The 22943-nt window shown below is 38.3% G+C and overlaps 2 protein-coding genes across 3 annotated transcripts; one reads left to right on the forward strand and one right to left on the reverse strand.

Moving 5' to 3' along the window:
• Window positions 1-306: 306 nt before the first annotated feature.
• Window positions 307-10087, forward strand: LOC119783214 (heterogeneous nuclear ribonucleoprotein H-like). 2 transcript variants are annotated; one of them, XM_038284602.1, is made up of 11 exons: window positions 307-438; window positions 1273-1369; window positions 2592-2747; window positions 2845-2988; window positions 4510-4648; window positions 5343-5521; window positions 5654-5766; window positions 5861-5996; window positions 6089-6172; window positions 8721-8813; window positions 9340-10087. In XM_038284602.1, the coding sequence occupies exons 2-11, from the start codon at window positions 1288-1290 to the stop codon at window positions 9345-9347; spliced, it is 1134 nt and encodes a 377-aa protein (XP_038140530.1). In that variant the 5' UTR covers window positions 307-438; window positions 1273-1287; the 3' UTR covers window positions 9348-10087. The 2 variants fall into 2 exon arrangements, with proteins under 2 accessions (XP_038140530.1, XP_038140529.1); XM_038284601.1 differs by having other exon boundaries at window positions 9344-10087.
• On the reverse strand, window positions 10088-21815 carry rufy1 (RUN and FYVE domain containing 1). Its single transcript, XM_038284600.1, has 17 exons — window positions 21485-21815; window positions 21070-21249; window positions 20572-20689; window positions 20301-20402; window positions 19421-19544; window positions 19276-19337; window positions 19057-19192; window positions 18880-18981; window positions 18680-18796; window positions 13569-13736; window positions 13391-13488; window positions 13194-13313; window positions 12907-13036; window positions 11242-11336; window positions 11115-11163; window positions 10927-11004; window positions 10088-10851 (listed from the first exon to the last, which is right to left on the reverse strand). Exons 1-17 carry the CDS (start codon window positions 21813-21815, stop codon window positions 10708-10710), a joined length of 2154 nt encoding a protein of 717 aa, XP_038140528.1. The 3' UTR covers window positions 10088-10707.
• Window positions 21816-22943: the final 1128 nt, after the last annotated feature.

Below are 22943 nucleotides of genomic sequence, written 5' to 3' on the forward strand. Positions count from 1 at the left end.
TAAAATAGAAAGTAATGGTGATGATCACTGTATATCACTTTTACTAAGATTTATAGGCCAGGGAATGCTGAAGGCCAGACCAGACTGGGCCTTGGGCAGCAACGTCATCCTGCTGGGGATTGCCAGACACGCAGAAAAATCCACACTTTGCGTACTTTTAATACGTTTCTAAAAAAATCCACAAATGTTTGACTCTTGCGTCGTCATCTGATTTGAATCTAATTCATAAAGTTAAAATTAGTAGAAATATAACCATCTCGTCTTAAAGACGTGACTACTAAGTGGGTGTTTAGATCTATGCCTTTTCTGTTATGCCTTGAAAGGGCGTGCTGAAGGGGGCCATTCAGACAAACCTGGCAACACAGCACGAGCTTTCAGCCGCATCAGATAGTAGCTCCTGCCATTGATCTCCGGCGTGTTTCTTCCGTAGCTCAAAAGGTAAATGTTTAAAAACCATATACCGTTCTCATCAATTGTATTATTGCTAATCGTTTATCATCCTGACTATTTTGCTATCAGAGTATGGTCTGTAAAATAAAGTCGGTAGATGTGCCTTTGCGTTAGTTTAACAAGTTAGCATCTGAAGCTAAGAACATGGCGCTGGTTGAAAGGGCCTCTATTGTTCTTGTATCCGGGTGCGGCGCGAGAATGCTGTAGCCAAACGATAATTTATAACAAACACAGTTGTAGGTCATTTAATATACAGCATTTAAAGGGGGTACAGTGTCCAGTGTTATCGAGAGGCATCGACTTTAAGGGAAATGTCGATTGAATATTTGCAGCTAGCTACGACTTTTTTGTAGCCACGTAAACTGTTACCAGTTTACGCTAACTCCAAACCTTTAAGATATTTTATTAAAGTAGCCATGTTTTGTTTAATTGTTCGATGTTTTCTCTCGTCTCGTTGTAGTTTTGCACCACATACAGAACTGTACTTTATATGATATGATATATAGCGGGGAATATACAAAATGGGCTCGTGGGGGCGCTGTTACAGAGCCGTCATAGAGCTTAGAAAAAAAACTGTAATCATAAATAGTTTCTTTTTTGTTTTCTATAGTAGATATCAAAAGAAACAGCTTTTAATATAATTAAGGAAAGCTGCTCTGCTTCCTGATATTGAAAAAGTGCTACTAACTGGTATCCAAGTATGATGATATTCAGGATCTGTGTGTAAATAAAAATCAAAAGTTGCAGATAAACTGCTCCTTTTACCATATTCTTGGTTAAATAAATGCAAAATAAAATATATTTTTTCTTCTTTTTTTGCAGGGGTTGGGACCAATTATGGCTGATGAGGGATACGTTGTTCGAATCAGGGGTCTGCCTTGGTCTTGTTCAGTGGATGAAGTACAGAGGTTTTTTGCAGGTATGTATACCAAAAGGGGAAGAAATACCTTTAAACAGTAAATGTGAACTCATGTCATGCAGTCTTTTAACACAAGGAGTGTTCACCAATTTTACAGCTGTGTGCTCTATATTAAAACCTCTGTGAATTTTCATTTTCAGTATTCATTCTTCTCTGAAATGACAAAAACACAAGGGGCGTTTGAAAGACGAGTTATTTAATAGACAATATTGTAGAAAAAAAATGACAAAACTACTAAAAATCTAAGTATTGCATATAAAACTACTAATTATGATTTAAATATAAATTGACCTTTGTCTATAAATATGCTGTTTCCCTAACTTAAGTGGCATAGTTTTATTTATATATATTGTTTTATCTAGCAGTTCTGATCATGTGATTTATTAGTTGTTATTATTATTATTATTAGTTTAACAATCATGTTGAGTTCAAAAACTAGCTTTTATTTCAGTCGTCCTACACAACTAAGAAAAGTGATAAACTGATCTCACCGTGAGCTATGGAAATTTAATTCATTTTAGCATTTCTTTTATTTATATAATGTATATATTAAAACACCATTTGCTTAACGTAGTTAACAAATTGATCAGTTAGCAAATTCAATGTTTTATTATTATATTGCCATGTATGTTTTGCCCTTTAGAATCCAATTAAGATGTGCCAAACTTTCTTTTTTGTACCATGAATGTTAATTTAGTGTTCTTGTTAAATGAATGTAAAAAAAATAAAATAAAAAGGATCTATAGATTAATCGATCATTAAAATAATTGTGATCTGCAGCTCCAGATCCCTGCTCTATAGCTAATATTTCCATCTTGGTATTTTTTATTTCCCTTACATACCAAAAAAAACAGACTCGGTGTGATAGTTATACCATAGATCTGTTTTTTTTTTGTGAGCATGCTGTTTCACTGATCTTACAAGGCTTGACGGTGTCATGCTGCCTTTATTTGCCCATGGCTTCGTGCATGGCGACAAAGGCAACAAGACACTAAAATGATCCCACTCAGTAGTACCTAAAGTATCTCTATAAAGTACATTCTCACTTAGGTGTGATACTTTTCCTTACACTGTAAATGGTTATTATTGCTAGTTGCAAGCCTAAAGCTCTTTCGCCTGGGCTACGGTTGGCTGATAGGTCAACACTAAATCTACTTAATGTTTTTTTTTGCCTTGTCACTTTGCAACGTTGGCATTGTTTCTCTTTAAAACCTCTTTTTAGGCTGCAAAATTCTGAACAATGGAGGTGGAATACATTTCACCTACACCAGAGAGGGACGTCCAAGTGGAGAGGCATTTGTGGAACTGGAGACCGAGGAAGATCTGAAGATAGCAGTGAAGAAGGATAGAGAAACCATGGGTCACAGATATGTAGAGGGTGCGTACAGCAGCAGGCTGTTTTCCACTGCATGTGGTGTAATTATTCCTGGACATTTTCTTAACATAAATATATTTTTTTATTTTACTCAATGCAGTGTTTAAATCCAACAATGTTGAGATGGATTGGGTCATGAAGCACACTGGCCCAAATTGTCCCGAGACAGCAGGAGATGGACTTGTGCGCCTCCGGGGCCTTCCCTTTGGCTGCAGCAAGGAAGAGATCGTCCAGTTTTTCTCAGGTAGGAATTGTTTTTGGTTGTTACTGTAAAATCTTTAGGGTTGGTGATTTAAACATTAGTACTCCATTTTTCTTTCTTTATTCTTTTCTTTTATAGCACTGACTCTTGCTGGTTCTGTGCAAGAAGGGATCTTTAGGATAATTAACTTTCAGTGTTAGGAAAGAGTGTAGATTAATAAAAATGATCTAGCTCATGATTTTGTAAATAAATGGAAATTAACCCATAAATGGGAGGCAGTTTAAAGTTTGAAGCTAGGTTTTTATTTGGTCATTTTCTAAGGGTCTGGAGTGTGTTTGTAAATGCCCTTTTTCATCCTCACACCATATTCCATGTAGAGCAGTCGCTTCAATTTTTTCGGGTCTGATTGTATTACAGTCGTCTAGAGATGCACCGATCAAAGATTAGGGACCAGTCTCTGGTCTGTGGTTAACCCTTTTTAAAAAGTTTTAAACTTAAAGGCCATAACATTACTTTAGCTTCCTTTAAGGTGGTGTATAAACTTCCGGTGCAGACCTTTACCCAAGCTTGGTGATTTCTAAAAGGCTGCCAGAATTTCTGAACTCGGTTTGTTCCTTTAAAAGGTAAAAAAAAAAAAACTCAGAAGGTTTTGGTTAGAAAATTCAACAAGTAATGCTCCTTCAGCTGTTTTAACAGAACGTCCAGAATTTTAATTAAAATAAAAAAGGTGCCAAAACTTGACGGATTTAGAGGATGAAATATCTAGTGAGGTAAAGACTCCTGCAAGTATTAGGAAGTGGATTTTAATTTGCTGACCAATGCGTTTTGGCTTGTGGTCTTCATCGGGATGATTACAAAACGTTCTGTTGGCTCCTTTTTTATAAGATGTTCAAACCCCCCATGTTTTTTTTTTTTTTTTTTAAGCAACATTTTCTGTTGTAGGTTGAATGATTTGCATCTGATTTCCTCTGCGTTCATACCATAACATCCACATTACTGGAAATGGTGTATTTAGAGTTTTGTTCTCTTTAGGGCTGCAATGCTGAGTGGTGTTTTGGTCTGTGTGGCAAAGAAGGTAGCATGTTTTCAAAGAGGCTGGAAAATCGACCATTTCTAGTTCCCAGACAAATTTTCGGTGCATCTCTACTTTCCCCTGATGAGATCTCCTCTCATGTTTTAAGTTTTTTTCTTTTTCCCATCTCCCAGTTTTGTCTCCTAATACGTTATTTTTATTTACAGTTTAAGACCACTGTTTAGATTTATACAGGAAAACAGTAAATTTGCTCATGTCACCCACCAAGCTCCTGTTCTTTGTTCATCAACACTCCAATACTATCCTGGTGTCCCACACGAATCCCGCCCTTTTCATATGCTTACTCTATCCTTTCATTTTCTTCTTTATCCCCAGAGTGTAATAAATGTGACTCCTTAAAATGGCCAGTTAAAACTGAACTGGTGTATATGTGATGTAAAATTTTCTCTCACTTTAGAGAAAGTTCTCACTGTTATTGGGCATGTGATTTAATATGTCCCCTGCTGGGGTTATCTGTCCTTGGGTTGAAGGGTTGGAAATCGTGCCAAATGGGATAACATTGCCGGTGGACATCCAGGGGAGGAGTACGGGGGAGGCCTTCGTGCAGTTTGCTTCACAGGATATAGCTGAAAAGGCTCTAAAGAAACACAAGGAAAGAATAGGGCACAGGTGGGGATGGTTGGTTGGCTGGCTGGATAAGTTGCTTTTCTTATGGTGTGTACATTCAACATCTGAATCAAATGCTAAACTTCCACTACACTTAAACAATGATTAAATAATACACACAAAAACTTCTACATGAGAATAAACTCTGCATACATCAAAGATTTTCCGTGGGAAAAAAAATGCTAGGGCCCATAAAAAAAAAAAAAAAAAAAGAATAATATGAGACCCTGATTGGAAAACAAAATAAATTTGAAGATAAAAGCTGTTTGAATCCAGGTTGATTTAAATGGTTAGGACTCTCTCTCTGTCGTGGTAACATCAGTCCCAATGCAACATGGATCTAGAGCCCACTGCTACAGGCAATGCTTTAGAGTGGTGTTCAGTAGGGCTGGAGTTCTCTCCAAAAAGAAAAAAAACAGGACACTGGCAGATATGGTAAAGAGAGAGATTATGCATCAGATATCTAAATTGCCTCTGATAACCATAAGAAAAGTTCAAAGTTACCAAGGTCCTTGTTAATTTGGAAAATTTCTTAAACTCAGTTGTTAAATAATTCAGCTTGTTTTAATAACTATTAGGTACTCATAGGCATTGCTACCAATGGAATACATCATAACAGCATCTGCATAGCCCAGTATTAAAAAAATGCAGTCTCACCCGTTCCCGGGCCTTAAGTGTTTTGTCTCTATACTCTTAGGTACATTGAGATATTCAAGAGCAGCCGCGCTGAGGTGCGGACCCACTACGAACCCCAGCGGAAGCCTATGGGGATGCAGAGACCAAGCCCCTACGACCGGCCCTCGGCTGGACGGGGTTACAACATGATGGGCCGGGGAGGATCCTATGAAAGGCTGCGTCGAGGAGGCTATGGAGGAGGTGGGTGTTCGTTTACATTCTTTTAACCATTGCTGTAGAACGTGTTCTCTGTACCAGTGCTGCTCTTAATGATAACAAGATTAAGGTGTAAAGTCCATATAAGACCGTGTGTTAATCTGATTGTGTGTGCAGGTGTATCTGATGGGCGGTATGGGGACGGCGGCTCTTCCTTTCAAAGCACAACAGGCCACTGCGTCCACATGAGGGGGCTGCCATACAGAGCCACAGAGACAGATATATACAATGTAAGAGACGCCTCACTGTCATGGGCTTCAGAGTGGAGTATGTATTTTATCAAGAATCTCCTGAGCGAACGTTTGTTTTCCCTCACTTTTATAGTTCTTCTCTCCGCTGAATCCTGTTCGGGTCCACATTGAGGTCGGCCCAGATGGGAGGGTGACGGGGGAGGCAGATGTGGAGTTTGCGACACACGAAGATGCCGTTGCAGCAATGTCCAAAGACAAAGCCAACATGCGTGAGTTTGTTAGGATCCACTTTGAAATAACTGTATTTAACAGAGCTCCATTCGGAAGTTACTCGATCATAATGACTTATTTTCCTCTGCAGAGCACCGCTACGTGGAGCTGTTCTTAAACTCCACAGCAGGGGGCAGTAACGGCGCCTATGGCAGTCAGATGATGGGTGGCATGAGTAGGTATCAGGGCTGTAAGGGAACCAGATTATTAGTAGCTTAAAACACCCCTCATCTTCTAGTTAATAAAGCCATTTCATGGTTTCCATCTGTATTTTTTGATCCACTTTATTGGATCAAATTAAATTTTTTGTATAACAAATGAAAATGGAGTAATTCCAATAAGTAACTTTTATGCAGAAATGCTTTTTACTTTTCTAAATTACAATAGGTTTTTTGGGGGAGGGGCTATATGTAGCTTTGTGTCATGCCATTATTATTTCCAGGGAAGAAACAGGAAGTCAGGAGTTACTTAAAGATTGATAAAAAAAAAATAAATACAGTTGCAACTTGTATTTAATGGGATTCAAAAAGTGTCACCGATGATTTTGTAAAGTTACTTCTCTATATTGTCTCTTAAACCAATAAATCAAAAATATTTGGATTAAAAGTTTGGTATTTCTCAATATACAGGTGCTGGTCATAAAATTAGAATATCATGAAAAAGTAGATTGATTTCAGTAATTCCATTTAAAAAGTGAAACTTGTATATTATATTCATACATTACATACAAACTCATATATTTCAGATGTTTATTTTGTTTAATTTTGATGATTACAAATGACAACAAATGAAAATCTCAAATTCATCATATCAGAAAATTAGAATATTACTGAAGACCAATAAAAACAAAGGATTTATAGAAATGTTGGCCAACTGAAAAGTATGAACATGAAAAGTATGAGCATGTACAGCACTCAGTATTTAGTTGGGCCTCCTTTGGCCTGTATTACTGCAGCAATGCGGCGTGGCATGGAGTCGATCAGTCTGTGGCACTGCTCAGGTGTTATGATAGCCCAGGTTGCTCTAATAGTGGCTTTTAGCTCTTCTGAATTGTTGGGTCTGGTGTATTGCATCTTCTTCTTCACAATACCCCATAGATTTTCTATGGGGTTAAGGTCAGGAGAGTTTGCTGGCCAATTAAGAACAGGGATACCATGGTCCTTCAACCAGGTACTGGTAGCTTTGGCACTGTGTGCAGGTGCCAAGTCCTGTTGGAAAATGAAATCTGCATCTCCAAAAAGTTGGTCAGCTGCAGGAAGCATGAAGTGCTCTAAAACTTCCTGGTATGTGGCTGCGTTGACCCTGGACCTCAGAAAACACAATGAACCAACACCAGCAGATGACATGGCACCCCAAACCATCACTGACTGTGGAAACTTTACACTGGACTTCAAGCAACGTGGATGAAGTGCCTCTCTTCTTTTCCTCCAGACTCTGGGACCTTGATTTCCAAAGGAAATGCAAAATTTACTTTCATCAGAGAACATGACTTTGGACCACTCACCAGCAGTCCAGTCCTGTTTCTCTTTAGCCCAGGCAAGACGCTTCTGACGCTGTCTGTGGTTCAAGAGTGGCTTGACACAAGGAATGCGACAGCAGAAACCCATGTCTTTCATACGTCTGTGTGTGGTGGTTCTTGAAGCACTCACTCCAGCTGCAGTCCACTCTTTGTGAATCTCCCCCACATTTTTGAAGGGGTTTTGTTTCACAATCCTCTCCAGGGTGCGGTTATCTCTCTTGCTTGTACACTTTTTTCGACCACATCTTTTCCTTCCCTTCGCCTCTCTATTAATGTGCTTGGACACTGAGCTCTGTGAACAGCCAGCCTCTTTAGCGATGACCTTTTGTGTCTTGCCCTCCTTGTGCAAGGTGTCGATGGTCGTCTTTTGGACAACTGTCAAGTCAGCAGTCTTCCCCATGATTGTGTAGCCTATAGAACTAGACTGAAAGACCATTTAAAGGCTTTTGCAGGTGGTTTGAGTTAATTAGCTGATTAGAGTGTGGCACCAGGGGCCATCAATTTTGAACCTTTTCACAATATTCTAATTTTCTGATATGATGAATTTGAGATTTTCATTTGTTGTCATTTGTAATCATCAAAATTAAACAAAATAAACATCTGAAATATATGAGTTTGTATGTAATGTATGAATATAATATACAAGTTTCACTTTTTAAATGGAATTACTGAAATCAATCTACTTTTTCATGATATTCTAATTTTATGACCAGCACCTGTAATCAGGATCAGAAAATGACCTGTTTTTAAGTGCTTAATTTGAAAACGTTTTACGAGGGATGTCCTGATACAACTTTTTCATTTCCAGTAGGATACCGCAGTGATATTGAGAATTGGCCGATACCGATATTGGCATGAATCATACCGGCTTTTATTACTTTATAATGTAGAATGTTAGAAAATGCTTCATCAAGCAATATTACTGTGAAAACAAGTTACCCATGAGAAATTAACACAGAAACTTCAGCCTAATATTGGATATAGGTGCAGACCGATTTTTTTATTTTTTTTTTTAAGCTTGTCAGATTGGAACGTCCCTACTTTTTACACGTCTTTTCGTGTAAAATTTGCCAATGTGTTCAGAGGGTTCTGTAATTGTTCTGAAATCTGATTTTGATCAAAGTGGTTTTGTTTCAAAGGTTTTATGTAATAAATGTGTAGCTGGAGTTTCCTCTTAGTCCCCTTTCGGTTTGTTCCACCACAGGTAACCAGTCTTCATACAGCGGAGGCCAGTTGAGCTCAGGGTACTCTGGTGGGTACAACAGCCAAGGAAGCATGGGTGGCTACAGTGAATACAGTGAGTGTTGGCTCTTTTTTTTTACTTTCATATTTGATTAAACACTTTATTTCTGAGTTTATAAGTCACACCTGTTTTATTTAGCTTAAAATGTGAAATATTTGATTACTGTGTTTATTAACAAATTATCAAAAGCAACACTTCCCTGATGTTTGTTATTCCCTTTTTTCTTAAATAAGCAGCTGCTTATGCTGAGAAAAAATAATTTAGCTAAATTTTAAGCAAAAATGCATGAAATTAATTTTGGCTGTTGGTTAAAATAATAATGAAATGCATCTACTAAATAAAATTATATAAAATAAAACTTATATAAAATAAAAGCCTGCTGTGCTATGAAATAGTGAAACATCACCTGATGCCTATTAGACAAAAAACCAAGTCAATTCCTTTTATAAACGTTAATGGTTTAATACACACGTTTAAGGGAAAACCTTCTGGTGTCCCTCATAACAGATGTAGCGCATTTTACCGTGCATGACTGTTTAAAGTGAACCCTTGGGTCCTATGGTGTCTATTCTCTCTCTTGTTAGGTAACCAGGGCGGGATGGGAAGCAGTTACTATGGCGGTGGTGGAGGCGGAAGCAGAGGCTCGATGAATGGACTTGGTGGGGGATGGGGAATGTAGTTTGTTTTTTTTTGTTTTTTTCTCACTCTCAACCCTTAATTTGATGTTTTTAACTCAGCATTTTGCTGAAAAAGACTGGAAAATGTCTCACTTTGTTAAACATAGGCTGATGAGGTGAGGTTGTTTTCTCTGAAAATATGGAGGGGAGGGGGTTTATATTTTTTTTAAGCCGGTGATTTACAGAGAGATGCGAGATTTGTTTGTCACAAGAAATGTAACCGAAGTGTTGTCTTCCCCATTCCTCTCAGACCCAACTCATTACAAAACCCCCCACATGTTTAATTTTCCACTGTCCTGAAGTTTGATGTTTTCTCCAAACACCGGCCCGTTTCTGAAGGTTAACTCTTCCCATGCTGGTGGACGACTCTTGAGTGCATGAGCAGAAAAAAAAAAACTTGTATTTTTTTGGATGTTTGACCTCATTTTGCTGGTTCAGTGTTTCAGTTGAAATGTATGTTTGACTTCAAGGTGCGCAGGGGTTTTGTTTCTTGATGTTATGACTGTTCTTACTTTTTTTTTTCCTTGAAGAGGGCTACCGGATGGCAAATGAACCTAAAATCTGCTACCATGGAGGTTTTTACAGCTTTGAATGCTATTTGTATTTTCTGTGCACAAAGTGAATAAAGTAGTCTGAAATACCACAATGACATAAGCGCTGGAAAGACAAGTTTTATTAATTTATTTAAAAAAGTCAATCAATCCCTGGTTTTATAAACAGGTTTAGTAGAAGTTGACATGATCTACAAAATCATTAAATACATTCTTTAATAGTGTGATTATTTAAGATTTAACAATTACTTTACATAAACCTGCATCCAGCAACAAGGCCGCTGAAGTTAGAAATAAGCAGAAAGCCTAACAGTCTTTATCAGTGTGACATACATCCAGTTATGTTATGTGAGATTATTAGAGATGCAAAGATCAAGTTCTTGGCTTAAAGAAACAACTTTGATTCCAACCGCAAATTTAAATGTTATCCAAATTAATGATGAAAACATTTAATAAACCTAAAAAAAACTAAAGCATCTGTAATTGGTCTGAAATTTAGGGGACAATGATGCATCTCAGGGTTAATGTTTAGTATCCAACAGCTAGCCCAGTGTTTATTCTCTGCTAGTAAAGTGTATAAATCAGTTTTAGTCCACATGGTCATCTTGGTTACAAACGTGGCACCTGAATTTCAGGTTGACCAACAAACACTAAACACCAAACCCTCTTATTAGTCCCCTAACATTAGTGGTTAGAAGAAGTCTCTGCAGCGTTTTTCTGTCAGGAGCCTGTGGAGGAGCTTCTCTGCAACAAGAGCGTGTGACACACGTCGCACACTCTCACAGGCCGAGGGTAGGACGGTAAGGCTAGCTCGTTGCTCGAGCAGCTGTTACAGTAGATGTCGCCGCAGTTTCTGCAGTGATGCTGCACAGATGTTAAGTAGAGTAAGAGATCTGCCACACTAGATAACAAAAGATGGGAGTTTAAAAATAAACAAACCTTTCTACGTGAAATGGAGAACTCCTTTTGACATTGTTTGCAGTGTGTAGCTTCATCATCTTTCATCCATGCATGGCCCTGCGAAGGTGGGATCAAACGTTTTTATTTTCAGTTTAAAAAAATCCTGCAGTTTTTTGTTAGAATTGCAACATTTTGAAGTATTTTTTAATCAAATTATTAATATTTACCTTCAGGGCCTTATTGACCTCCTTAAAATCCTCCATCTTCAGTTTAGACCTGAGTGAGGATAGAGAACGGAATTAAAGATGTTCCATTAAGCAGGAAGCTTTGCTGTTAAAAGCTGCTGCTACTAACTGGCTAAGATGTAAGCCCATCTCCTGGAGTGTCTGCTCCTGCTGTTCACACTTCTGCTGCAGCTGCTTTTTCTCTTTCTTTAAATCCTGCAGCTCCTGCAAGAGAAGCAACAAATAAAAAAGTTTAATTTCATATTAGGAGGGGAGTGTTTGCCTAGTGGGTTAAAGCAGTGTGCTTTTGTGCTGAGGTCTTAAGTACCCAGGTCGATCCTCATAGTGCCCACAAAGTATAAATGCAACCTTCATTAAAAAGCAAAGTACGGAGGAGGATTAGGGCCACTGGAAAAAAAAATTGAATTGATTTTTTAATTTTATTCTAGTGTAACATGAAAAAAGTCAGAATTCTGACTTTTTCTCAGAATTCTGAATTTAATCTCAGAATTCCAAGTTTAATCTCAGAATTCTGACAGCTAACAAACGTGTTAGCATTAAGCCATAGCCATGTCTGTTTTAGAGACTAGCTCTCTTGTTTTAATGACCTTCTGCTCCTCTATTAATGAGGGGACCCCTCAGGCACGTAAAGAGTTGCCTGATTCCGTCATTTTCCACCAATGTGTCACTGGCCACCTCATACATCTTTGTCAGTGAAGCTGAGTGCTCCCACATCTCTTCCTTCATGCTGCCCATCTACATTAAGATCCAAAATTCTGAGATTAAAGTCAGAATTCCGAGAAAAAAGTCAGAATTCCGAGAAAAAAGTCAGAATTCCGACTTCTTTCCCATACTAAATTGAAATAAAATTTTAAAATCAGCTAACTTTTTTTTCCCCCAGTGGCCCTAATCCTCTTCTGTAGAAAAGCATGCAGCTTTTCGGGAGAATTCTATTTTGTAGCCTATATGTGAAAATCAAATACTTTTAAATCAAGCTTATGTGTGAACAGGTACATCTTAAAACCAAGCTGGTTTCAGTTATTCAATTACAGGTAAAATCCCATCTTATAAATGAATACTTTTCTAAACTTCCTAAATATAAAGCAGAATTGACCTCATCTGAAAACATGACTTCAACTTCCAAGTACACCTCTTCCTTTTTCTCTTTAGCATAGCTAAGATGCTTCTTATCATTTCAGGTGTACGGTAGAAATAAAGGGATTTTAGCTTAGAATATTTGTTAAAGACCATGTAAAGTATAAATGAGCGCTATTAATCACCCAACCAAATTTAAATGATTAAAAAAAACCAAGTGCATAAAATTAAGTCTCAAAAGTAAGGGAAAAAAAGCATGAGACGCTGGGTGGTTGTCCACTGAAACCATGCCCACATGCTATTCTGTTTCACAACAACATTATTATAGAAAAAGAAAAAACTCTAAATATATTTATATTCTGATTTTTAATTCAGGGGGTATCATTGGAACTTGGTACATGTGTGAGACTAGTAATGGTGAAACAGAAGAGAGCTCTCACAATTTCTCAATCCTGATGCTTCTGCACACCTTTTGCTTCCACTTCCAGTTATATGCCTAATAACAGCGTTTCCCCTCTTACAGGGTTTCAATTTTATTTTTCTGTATCGATTTTTACTAATTGTATGTGAAATTGTCAAGAGACCAAACCTATTAGCAGTTAGCTATTGAGACACTGGAAATTCTTAAAGTAAGTTGGATTTTTTTATTTCCTGGCATTATTGAACTTGATATTTCTACCTGTGTGTGAGGTGAACTGACCGTGCTGAGGCCCTGGAGCTGCTGCAGCTGGGTGCGCAGTTCAACACTGTTGTCCTGTTCCCGTTGCAGAGCCTTCTGCAAACTCTGCCTCTGCTCTCTCTCTGAGCGAAGCTCATTTTCTAAACCCATTCTGTGTAGAAAAGAGATGCATTTCGCTTTAAAATCATTACCTTTTAGCTTTGATGTTCTATTAAGCTGTTTGGACGTTTTCTTAGTTTGCAATAGGTTTTTTTTTATTATTTCATAGTGCTGTAGAAATCTTGTAATCGTCTTCTGTTTGAGTTTACCTTAATTTTTCCAAATCCGTCAACTGTTTCTCGAACGTGTCAACTTTCCCTTCCAGCTCCACTCTCATGTCTTTGTCCGACTGGTCGGTTTGCCTGCGCTCCTGCTCCGATTTCTGCAGTCTGAAAAGTCAAGAGGACTAATTAAGCGAATGTTTTAATACAGAACAGGGGCAAATCCTGCAAGTGTTAATGCACACCGCCGCTCCAGTTCCACCATGGTTTTCTCCATGTTGTTTATTCTCTGTTCCAGCTGCACCGCCTCCGCCTGCTTCTTCTCTGCTTGTCGCTCCGAGTCCTAGGAGACAACCCAGTTAACATGAAGCCAGTATGTACAGTGTGGTTGTTATGAAACACATTATGCTCCTCTGTTCCTACCTGCGCTTTGTGGAACATCTGCAGGTTAAGAGTCTTGACCTGGTCGAGCTGGAGCCGTAACGCCGCCAGCGTGTCCTGTTTGTCGTTAATGTCTTTCTCCAGTAGCTTCATGGCCACTTCCATCTCTTTCTTTAGGCCCACCTGGAGCTCAAGTTCACGCTCCAACTCCTTCCAATCACATAAAATAAGGACAGAAAGTAAAGTCAAATACATTTTCTCTTTTCTAGAGTATGTGAGTAGAGTGCCCTGTAAGAGTGTCCATGTGATTGACCTACACACACCCTTATAGAGGGGAAACACGGTTGAGGCAGCATCATGCTATAGTGTTTTTACTTTATTTTCCGAGATTGATTTAATAAAAGATTGAGTTAACAGAGGACTAAAATGTATAAAAGGTTGCATAAGAGGTTGCAAAGACTTGATTCTCTAAACAGAGGTTTACCTTCAAGAACAAAGGAGTTTAACACAGATTCATGTTTGCATAGTTCATTCCCAGTTCATACCTAAATCCAACTGAGAAACTTGCCACCTCAAAGATGCAATTTAGGTCTTAAATGGAGAAGCAGCATTTAGTTCCTATGCTCCGCTTATCTGGAACAAACTTCTAGAAATCTGTAAAAGTTCCTTTAAATCAAGACTAAAAACAAATTTGTTTAGGATCGCCTTCGACTGTTCTAGTTAAACAGTTCAACTGAAACATCATTAGTTCAACTTTTTTATTTTCTTTAGTCCAACTGTTTTTAATATTATTTTTTGCTTCTGCATTTTTTATTTTAGTTTTTTTCCTACTTGCTTAGATTCTGTTTTATTTTCCTATATTTTAATCATGTAAAGCACTTTGCATTGTACTGAATTGTGCTATACAAATAAATTTGCCTTGCCTTAAATTGTGCAAAGCTGTCAGGGTAACATGAAAGGGAAAAAATTTCTGCCTCTTCCTGATTTCTTTTCTTTTTTTGCAGGTTTGGTGCACTTAAATGTTTCAGAACAGCAAACAAAATCAAATATTATTAAAATAAAGCACAAGTCAATGCAAAATTCTTCCTTTTTTTAATGACTTTCTTTATAAATAAAGCTGGGGGAAAAAAACATACATGGCCCTGTGTGAAAAAGCTATTTCCCAGGACCAGCGTTAGCAGCAATAGCTTTAATTGATTCTTTTCCAATGTCGGCCCATTCATTTTGACAGAATTGCAATAATTTTGGCCACATTGGTGGTTTTTTAATACAACAAACTTTCTTTTTAAAGGTTTTAGTTTTCCTTCAGTAATTCAGAGGAGGGCCTGCTGGTGTGTTTTGGATCATTGTCCTGGTGTACATTTCTGGTTGATGCCACGGCCAGGCGTTTTCCTTTAGGATCCATGGTTCCATTTATCAGAGCAAGTCTTCCAGGTCCTAAAGCGACAGAACAGCCCCAGACCATCACACCACTACCACCATGTTTTATTTTTCTGAAATACCGTTTCCTTTACACCGAATAACGAGACACAAACATTGCAAAAACGTTCAACTTTTATCTCATCAGTGCCCAGAATATTTTACCAAAAGTCTAAACCGACCTTTCAACGTGGTAATGAACGCAGCACTTTTTGGATCTTGTGGAAGGTCTTTTATGACCTCTAAGCGGAGTTGTCGCTTCATTCTCGGGGTAATTTAGGTTGGCCAGTCCCTCCTTTGAAGGTTTGCCACTGTTCCACGTTTTAACCATTTGTGGATAACGGGTCTCAGTGTGTTCTACTAGGGTCCTCAAAGTGGCTTTGTAAACATTTCCAAACTGATTTCTAAGGATCACCGTAGGACTTCTAGCTTTTAAGTCAATTTAAGTGACTTGTTTGAGAACAGATGAGGAGGTAACTGGTTCTAAGTGTGGCTGAAAATGTGACGAACCACGTTTAAGAGCAGTTTTAACAGAAGGTGAATCAGTTATTCACACAGGCCCGTGTAGGTTTGGGATTTTTATCTCCCTCTTCTGTTATTTAAGCTCCTCAAAATCACCCATAGATAAATATATTAAGAAATAATGCCTACAGCACTATGATATATTAATATATATGAAATATAGTCGTTTTCTTCCAACTGTGATTTAAAAAAGCCCCAATGATTTGCCTTCAAAGTAAAGCAGCGTCACCCTGTCTGGGTGCTGCCTAATTTAATTCTGTACGTGTATCACACCACTTCGAAGGCTGAATAGATTCTGAAAATGATTTTTACAAGCTAATAAAAAGAGAGGTTGCTGCTTTGTGTAGATTAGCTGCTAAAATACCGACTTAATCTAACCTTTGATCCATGATCATTGCGCTCTGTTTTCTGTAAGACGGCTTGCATAGCTCTGATTTAGACTACGCAACAACTCAGCAGCAATTTCATGGGTCCGACAGGAAGCGAGAGGCAATTACAAAGTAAAATGCACCCGCTTTGGGGGAAATACAAAATAAAATCTGTCAATTGCACAGGCAAACAGTCAGGTTTGGAGTCGCAAAGTGCATATAGCAGACTCAAGCATAAACAATCAGTAACATACTTAAAAAACATTAATCTCTTTTCTAGTTGCACACAGGGACTGGGAAAGAGTACTTAATCCCACAGCAATTGAAATTCATTACTAGAAAAGGGGAGGTGATAAAGAATTGATTCCAAAGTTATAAAGTATGTTTCTGTCAATGAACACTAACGATCCCACTTGGACAAAACAAAGATGGGAGGCAGAGACGGCCAGAATAATCTCTGAGGAAACATGGGAGGGAATCTGGACTGAGGCACATCGAGCTACAAACTCCAATACGTGGCGGGAATATAAATGGAAAATTATTAGTAGATATTTCAGGACCCCAGGTCTTGTTGCCAAGATGGATCCTAGAGTACCAAGCTTGTGTTGGAGAAACTGGCCCAGCGGTCCCCAATCATACACAAATTTTTTGGTCATGTCCCAAACTTCAAAACTTTTGGGATGAGGCATTACAATCAGGTGGATGCCGTTGGAGCCTCCTTCCTATGACTTATGGGTACAAAAAGTAAGAGAATTGTATAAAATGGAAAAGATAACCTACTCATTAAGACTTCAAAAAACCACTTTTAGCCTGCGCTGGGGGCCAGCAGAAGCTATGCTGATGTAAATAAGCTCAACAAGTTTGTCTCTTGGCATAAGATGTTTAGCTATTCCGCCCAAAGTGTGTCCTTATTTTTAGGGATGCACGATATTGGGATTTTGGCCGATATGCCGATATTTTAAAACTCATGTAGCCGATAACCGATACCGATGTTAAAGCTGGACAAAAATAAGTAGTCATTGAAAATAGCAGTTTTGTTATCCATTTCTGACACTTTGAAAAATAATATACTCAAATATATTTTCATATGCTGATATCAAATCGATTTTTAAAAACGCGGTATCGATCTATTTTACTTTCAAAATCTCGTGGAATTTCATCGTTCTGTTACAAACTCTCGCGACATTTTGCAAATTCTTGTGATATTTTGTCAGTAAAATAGATCGATAAGGCGTCAATATATCAACATATAAAAATATGGCAAAATTTTGTGAATTTTCGGGGGATTTCGTAGCATAACGATGACATATAGCAATATTTCATTAGTAAAAGAGATTGATATGGTGTTTTTAAATGGCAATATATCAGCATATGAAGATATTGGGATATTTTAATGTATCAATATTTTTCCCCTCGTCTTTAGAAGTTTTTAAGTCTGTAAAAAAAAAGTTTTTGAGGAAAAAGAAGAAGTAGCATTTATTTATTTTTTTAGACTTTAGAAACTCAGAAGCTGATCAAATATCGGGTTAAATATCGGTGGGGTGGCCGATGTCCGATATTCAGTTTTAAGGCCGATACCGATAGGGGGCCGATTATATCGTGCATCCCTACTTATTTTAGGGTTTTAGGATGATGAGCCTACAAATGTGAGGCTGAGATCATAAGATATTTAGCTAAGATGTTCATTTTATGGAAGACTTTATATTGTCAACATTTGTGTTATGTACCATTGATGTATGGCTGTATAATTGCTCTGTAAAAAATAATAAAAGTATAAGTCTTAAAAAAAAACAGATTAATGCATCCATGATAGGAGTTCAGGAAGACAGAAAACGGATAAAGTAGTGATCCTCTTTGAGCCTCGCAAAAACAATGAGGGACAGTGCAGGAAAGTGCAGCTAACCACTCTCCTCAAGGGAAAAAAAACCTCAGGTGGACAGAAAACAGCTGTAATAAAATGGTGATCCTCATTGAGCCTCATATAAAACAAAACAATGAGGGGCAAATAGAGCAGGTAAGCTCAACTTATCACTCTTCCCTGTTTATGAAAAACAAAACTTCAACTCCACAGACCTCTCTCTGAGAATAACCTCTCACTGCCTCACTCAGCATATAAGTTGTCTATTCTTTAAAAATAGTTCCCATTATATTTTTAATATAAGCCTTTTAAAATCCTCCATCTGTTCTGGTTTGAGCAGTCTATTCTCTGAAGTTGGGCTTTGCAGCCATAGCTTTTTATAATCTTTCCCAAATTTAAGTCAGTGTTACAGTTTGTGGGACACCGAGACAGAATAAAAAAAAAAAATAAAAAAAATCTGGACATCTGGATCTGCTCTGCATAGTAGGAGCCTCTCTATACGCAGTCAGTGTGAGGTGGGAAAAAAAAAAAACGGATCTAAGTTTAAAAAGTCGTTGCAAACGTTGTGACCTGGGTTTTAATTACCCCTCTGATGGGAGAGAGGGGTGTTTGTTTGCAGGCAGGTGATTCCTAAAGGGGGCTCTTGTTTTCACCAGAAAGGAAGGGGCTTTTGGTCAGGCAGCAGAACTCATGAGGATTACTCAGAAATACATCAACCAAGCACAATTCTACTTTTTGCATAATACTGATGAATGAACCACTGTAGCCAGAACGTTTCTAGAACTGCAGGTCAGGTGTACCAACCATCACTCCACACTTTTCAGTTAAAGGTTTGTCTTATTTTAGTTTTACTTATCATTTGTGTAGTAACTTGTTTTGGTCTGTCACCCTGAACTTTAACTAATAAAACAAAAAGAAATGTATATTATTGTTCCTAGCTCTATAAACATGTTTGGTTCCTTTACAGCAGCTCATCAGAAACAAACCTGGCGAATCCGCTTCTCTTCTTTGTACTGTTTCCACACCATGTTGTACATCTCATCCAAACCTTGGCGAGTCTGTCTGTATGTCTCCAGCTCCACCTGGCTATCCTGAAGTGCTGCCTGAAAACATAAAATCATGGTTCATTCCTTTAGCTTTCTTTCTTTTCTTTTTTGATTCTGGTAGTTTTAAAGTACTTCCGAACCTCTTCCTTTTTCTGGCTCGTCAGCAAGATGGAGTCGTTCTCCTGTCTGAGCTGCTGCTGCTCCTCCTGCAGAGAGTTGATTCTGTCCGTTGCTGCAGTCAGCTACGGAGAAAACATTTACTCTATTTAGTTGGTGAAGATTAAAACAGGGCTCTTATGGTTTTATAGTCTGCAAACCTCCTCGACGAGCTTGTTGTTGGTCTTCTCTAAAGAGTCCATCTTCGCCTGCAGGTCGGTGACGGTGCCGGTCAAGTGCCGATTCAGTTCTTCTATGTAGTGCTTCTGGTCTAGTATGGCTGTCATCTTTGCATCGCTGAGAGGAAAAAAGAAACTTTAAAGCATTCAATAAACACTTAAGATAATTGTTTAGGGCAGAAGCAATTTGAATCCACCAACTCTTTTGGGGTCTCGCTGCTTGTAGGATCCTTCAGGTAGAGGGAAAAATCAATGACCGCCACCTTAAGGTGAGAGGAAAGGTAATTATCAGATAAATGTTCAAACAGAAACTAGAGTTCAAGCTGCTTTTTTCTGGATTACTGACCTGAGAATCTAGATCCTCCCCTTTAATACAGAGGTTAGCATCTATGACATTGAGGCCAACGAGCAGCCCCCCCATCACTGCGCCTTCCTCCTCCAGCATTAGAGCTCCAGAGTCATAAAACTCACTGGGGGGTTAAAATGCACACGTGAAGGAACAAAATGAAATGATTATCCTCTTTAAAAAAATCCACATGTAAAGTGTGGGGAAGGGGGGATATTTGTTCCAAGATTGCTTCAAGCAAAGATTACATTTGCCGAATCAAAATAAAAAAAAATAAAAGAGAAAGCAATCCAGAAATTAACTTTGAAAGCAATAAAAAAAAAAAAAAGAATAACTTTGCTTTTTTCCCCCTGATTTTATTCTTTTAAGTTTTTCCCTAAAGATTTGCATTTTCTTTTACTTCTTTTTAGACTTATTATATTTTCATATTTTCGTTTTAAACAGAATTTTGTATTTTTTTAATTTTTGATGTGCACTTTGATCAATAAAAAAATAGTCATTCATGCAAACCAATAGAAATGTTCCTCTTTCCAGAGGACAGTAAAAAGAAGGTAATCTGGAAAACACAATTTGAAAAAATGCAATTCATAAACCTTTATCTGGAAAAAATGAAAATACAAAATCTATAAAAACATTTTTAGAAAAAAAATAAAAAAACAATAATAAATGTGAATAAATGAGCAGAAAAATGCAAACAAAAACTTGGAAAAATTAAAAATTTGATGAAATAAAAGACAAAAAAATAAATAAATGTGACATACGTTTAAAAAAAAAAATCTGAGAAACAAGCAAAGTTACTCTGGAATGGAAAAAAAACTCAATTTACATGAGTGACGTTTTCTTGCTGCAGGGTAAATTCTTACTGATTGAATCCACCAACCTCAGGAGGTCTTTGTGGTCCAGCAGGGCTTTCAAGTAGTCTGCTACTTTTTTCTGCATTAGCGCCAAATGCAGCCAGGCACGCGCTCTTCCTAAGCCCGTTCTGCAGTAAAGTAGCAGAAAATGTACATAATCATACAGACTGAAGGGTTTTTTACATGGAGGGTTCCTGCATATTTTACATCACTTTTCCCTTTTTTATACTTATCCAGTCCAAAAAGTACACAAATTCCCTACTTTTCCAGTCTATGTAGGAACTGCGGACAACATACCTGATACCAGGCAGGTCTCTGGCACTTGTACTAATGTTGGCAGACTCTGGACACAACTTTTCAACTAGCTCCAGAGGTCCCCATATGGATTTGTTCTGTCCAATGAACGATTTCTTGGCTGAAAGAACAGAAAATATAAAAGTCAGTCATGCTGACTAACTCTGTCATTACAGAAAACAAATTCAATTCAATTCAGTTTATTTCTATAGTGTCAATTCACAACACATGCCATCTCAAGGCACTTTACAGTTCACCTTTCATAAAGTCAAATTGATTCAAAGTTTTCTATCAAAGGAAAACCAGTTGATTGCATTGACTCATTGACTCGAATGCAATCCCTCACACTAAGCATGCTTGTAGCGACAGTGGAGAGGAAAAACTCCCTTTTAACAGAAGAAACCTCCAGCAGAACCAGGCTCGGTGTGAGCGGCCATCTGCCGAGGACGACTGGGGTTCAAGGAGACAGAAATGTCCGCTCCTATCTAGCAGAAAGCTCACCTTTAAGACCATGTTTGAGGCAGTGTTCAAGGACCAGGAAAAACTGCTGGAGAGGAGGATACTCAGAGTCCAGGGTTCTGCCCAGGCTCAGGGAGGACTGGATCAAAACTTTGATGCTTAACTTCATCATACTGAGGAGGTTGGATCTCTCTATCGCCATGGGGTCTTTGAGAGGCACAACTGTGAAATAAATACATACATAAAGAAGCTACATCAGCAAAACAGGCGCTACTTCTCCATAAAAACACAAACACAGTGAGATGACTGCTTATAATCAGATATTTAACTCCATTCCATGGCCACAGTCATGTGTCTGACAGCTGATAGAAACTAAAGAGGAAGTAACACGCTTGGTTTTTGCAACTTGGAAGAAACTTAGTTGGGTTGAATAAAGTGGGAAACAGTTGCAGCTTACCGGGAAGCGTTTCTGAGAAGCTCCTCCGATTGTTCTCAGCCTCCTTCTCGCCTGGAGAACTCACAGCAGAATCCTGAGAGGCTTTTCTCGGGGCAGCGGCGAAGCTCATCCCGATGCTGATCGTCTCCGTGGCCTTCCGAGCCAGAGACAGGATCGGAGCCGACCAGTTGCTCTCTGCAGCGGCCGGATGCGGCTCCTCTGGAGAGTCCCGACCCTGCCTGTCACAGGGCTCTTCGTTCGTCGGAAGACTCGAAACTTCTGGCTCCTCATTCTCGGTTTTTTCTACATGATCCTTGACAGCTGTGTTTACTTCCAATGTTTGGTCGGCCATGTTTGCTCCCCACCCCTCCTCCTCCGCCCTTCACTTCCACGTGACCAGATTAGCTCAATCATACGCCCCGTAAGAAATGAACCCTTTTTCCATTGGTTCATGGCATTCTTCTTAAAAATAACATGATATATGATAGAAATGATGTAAAGATACGAAGCCTCGTTTTTTAAAAACGTATAAACACGGCGCGGAACAAGAGAATTATGACTGTAATTATATAAAGCGGCTTATGAGTTGGTGGTTGTGACTTCTTTTTCTTCTTCTTCTTCTCCTGCTTCTTCTTCTTCTCTTCTTCTTTTTCTCTGCGGTCGGTAAAAAGCAAAGGTTGCGCTTTACCGCCACCTACCGAATTGGAGTATGAACCAGACTGGACACAGTTTATTCAGTTATGGTTTGGAGATTTAAAGGGAACTACTAAAAGTAACCGATTAAAATATGTTTAAAATTTAAGCGAAGTTATTCAACTAAATGGAACAGATTTTATTATTCCTGAACTTGCATTGAAGAACACAGCTTTATATGATATATCATAGGCAGAGGCGGTTAGGTATTTAGTTATATTTACTCAGCTACATTTACTTAAATCGCTTTTAAAATGAAAAAATTATTTCAGAAGTAGTGTTACTTTACTTTAATTTTTACTTTTGCTTTAGTCAAATTCTTGTGAGTATCACAAGTCTAACTTGAGTAAACAATCTCCTTTCTTCAGGTTCCCAAAAGGCCCTTAAAAAGGAACTGTCACATTTTCAGAAACAAAATTAGTAGTCGCAGGTTCAATTTAAATGTTTATAAAATCAATTCGCACATGCAAAGCTATCTAAAAATCTGTTTAAAACTTTCCTTTTTGATAAAGCTTATAGTTAGGGTGGCTCAGGTTATCCTGATCTATCTCTATAGTTATGCTGCTATAGGCTTAGACTGCTGGAGGACATAGGGACCTCTTTTTCATAATTCTGCTTCATTCTGTCTCTATTCTCCCACTCTGCAAAATCTATTAGGTCAATCTCTAACGTTCTGCTCTCTCTGCTTTTTCTCATAGTAGCTTCATCTGGTCTGTTCCTGTTTGGCTGTGACTCCATCCTGGAGAGAATGAGAGGGAGCATTTTGCATAACAACATTTATGGATAT

The sequence above is a fragment of the Cyprinodon tularosa genome, unplaced genomic scaffold, assembly GCF_016077235.1.
Source record: "Cyprinodon tularosa strain WSP-4 unplaced genomic scaffold, ASM1607723v1 ctg20, whole genome shotgun sequence".
NCBI classification, from domain to species: domain Eukaryota; kingdom Metazoa; phylum Chordata; class Actinopteri; order Cyprinodontiformes; family Cyprinodontidae; genus Cyprinodon; species Cyprinodon tularosa.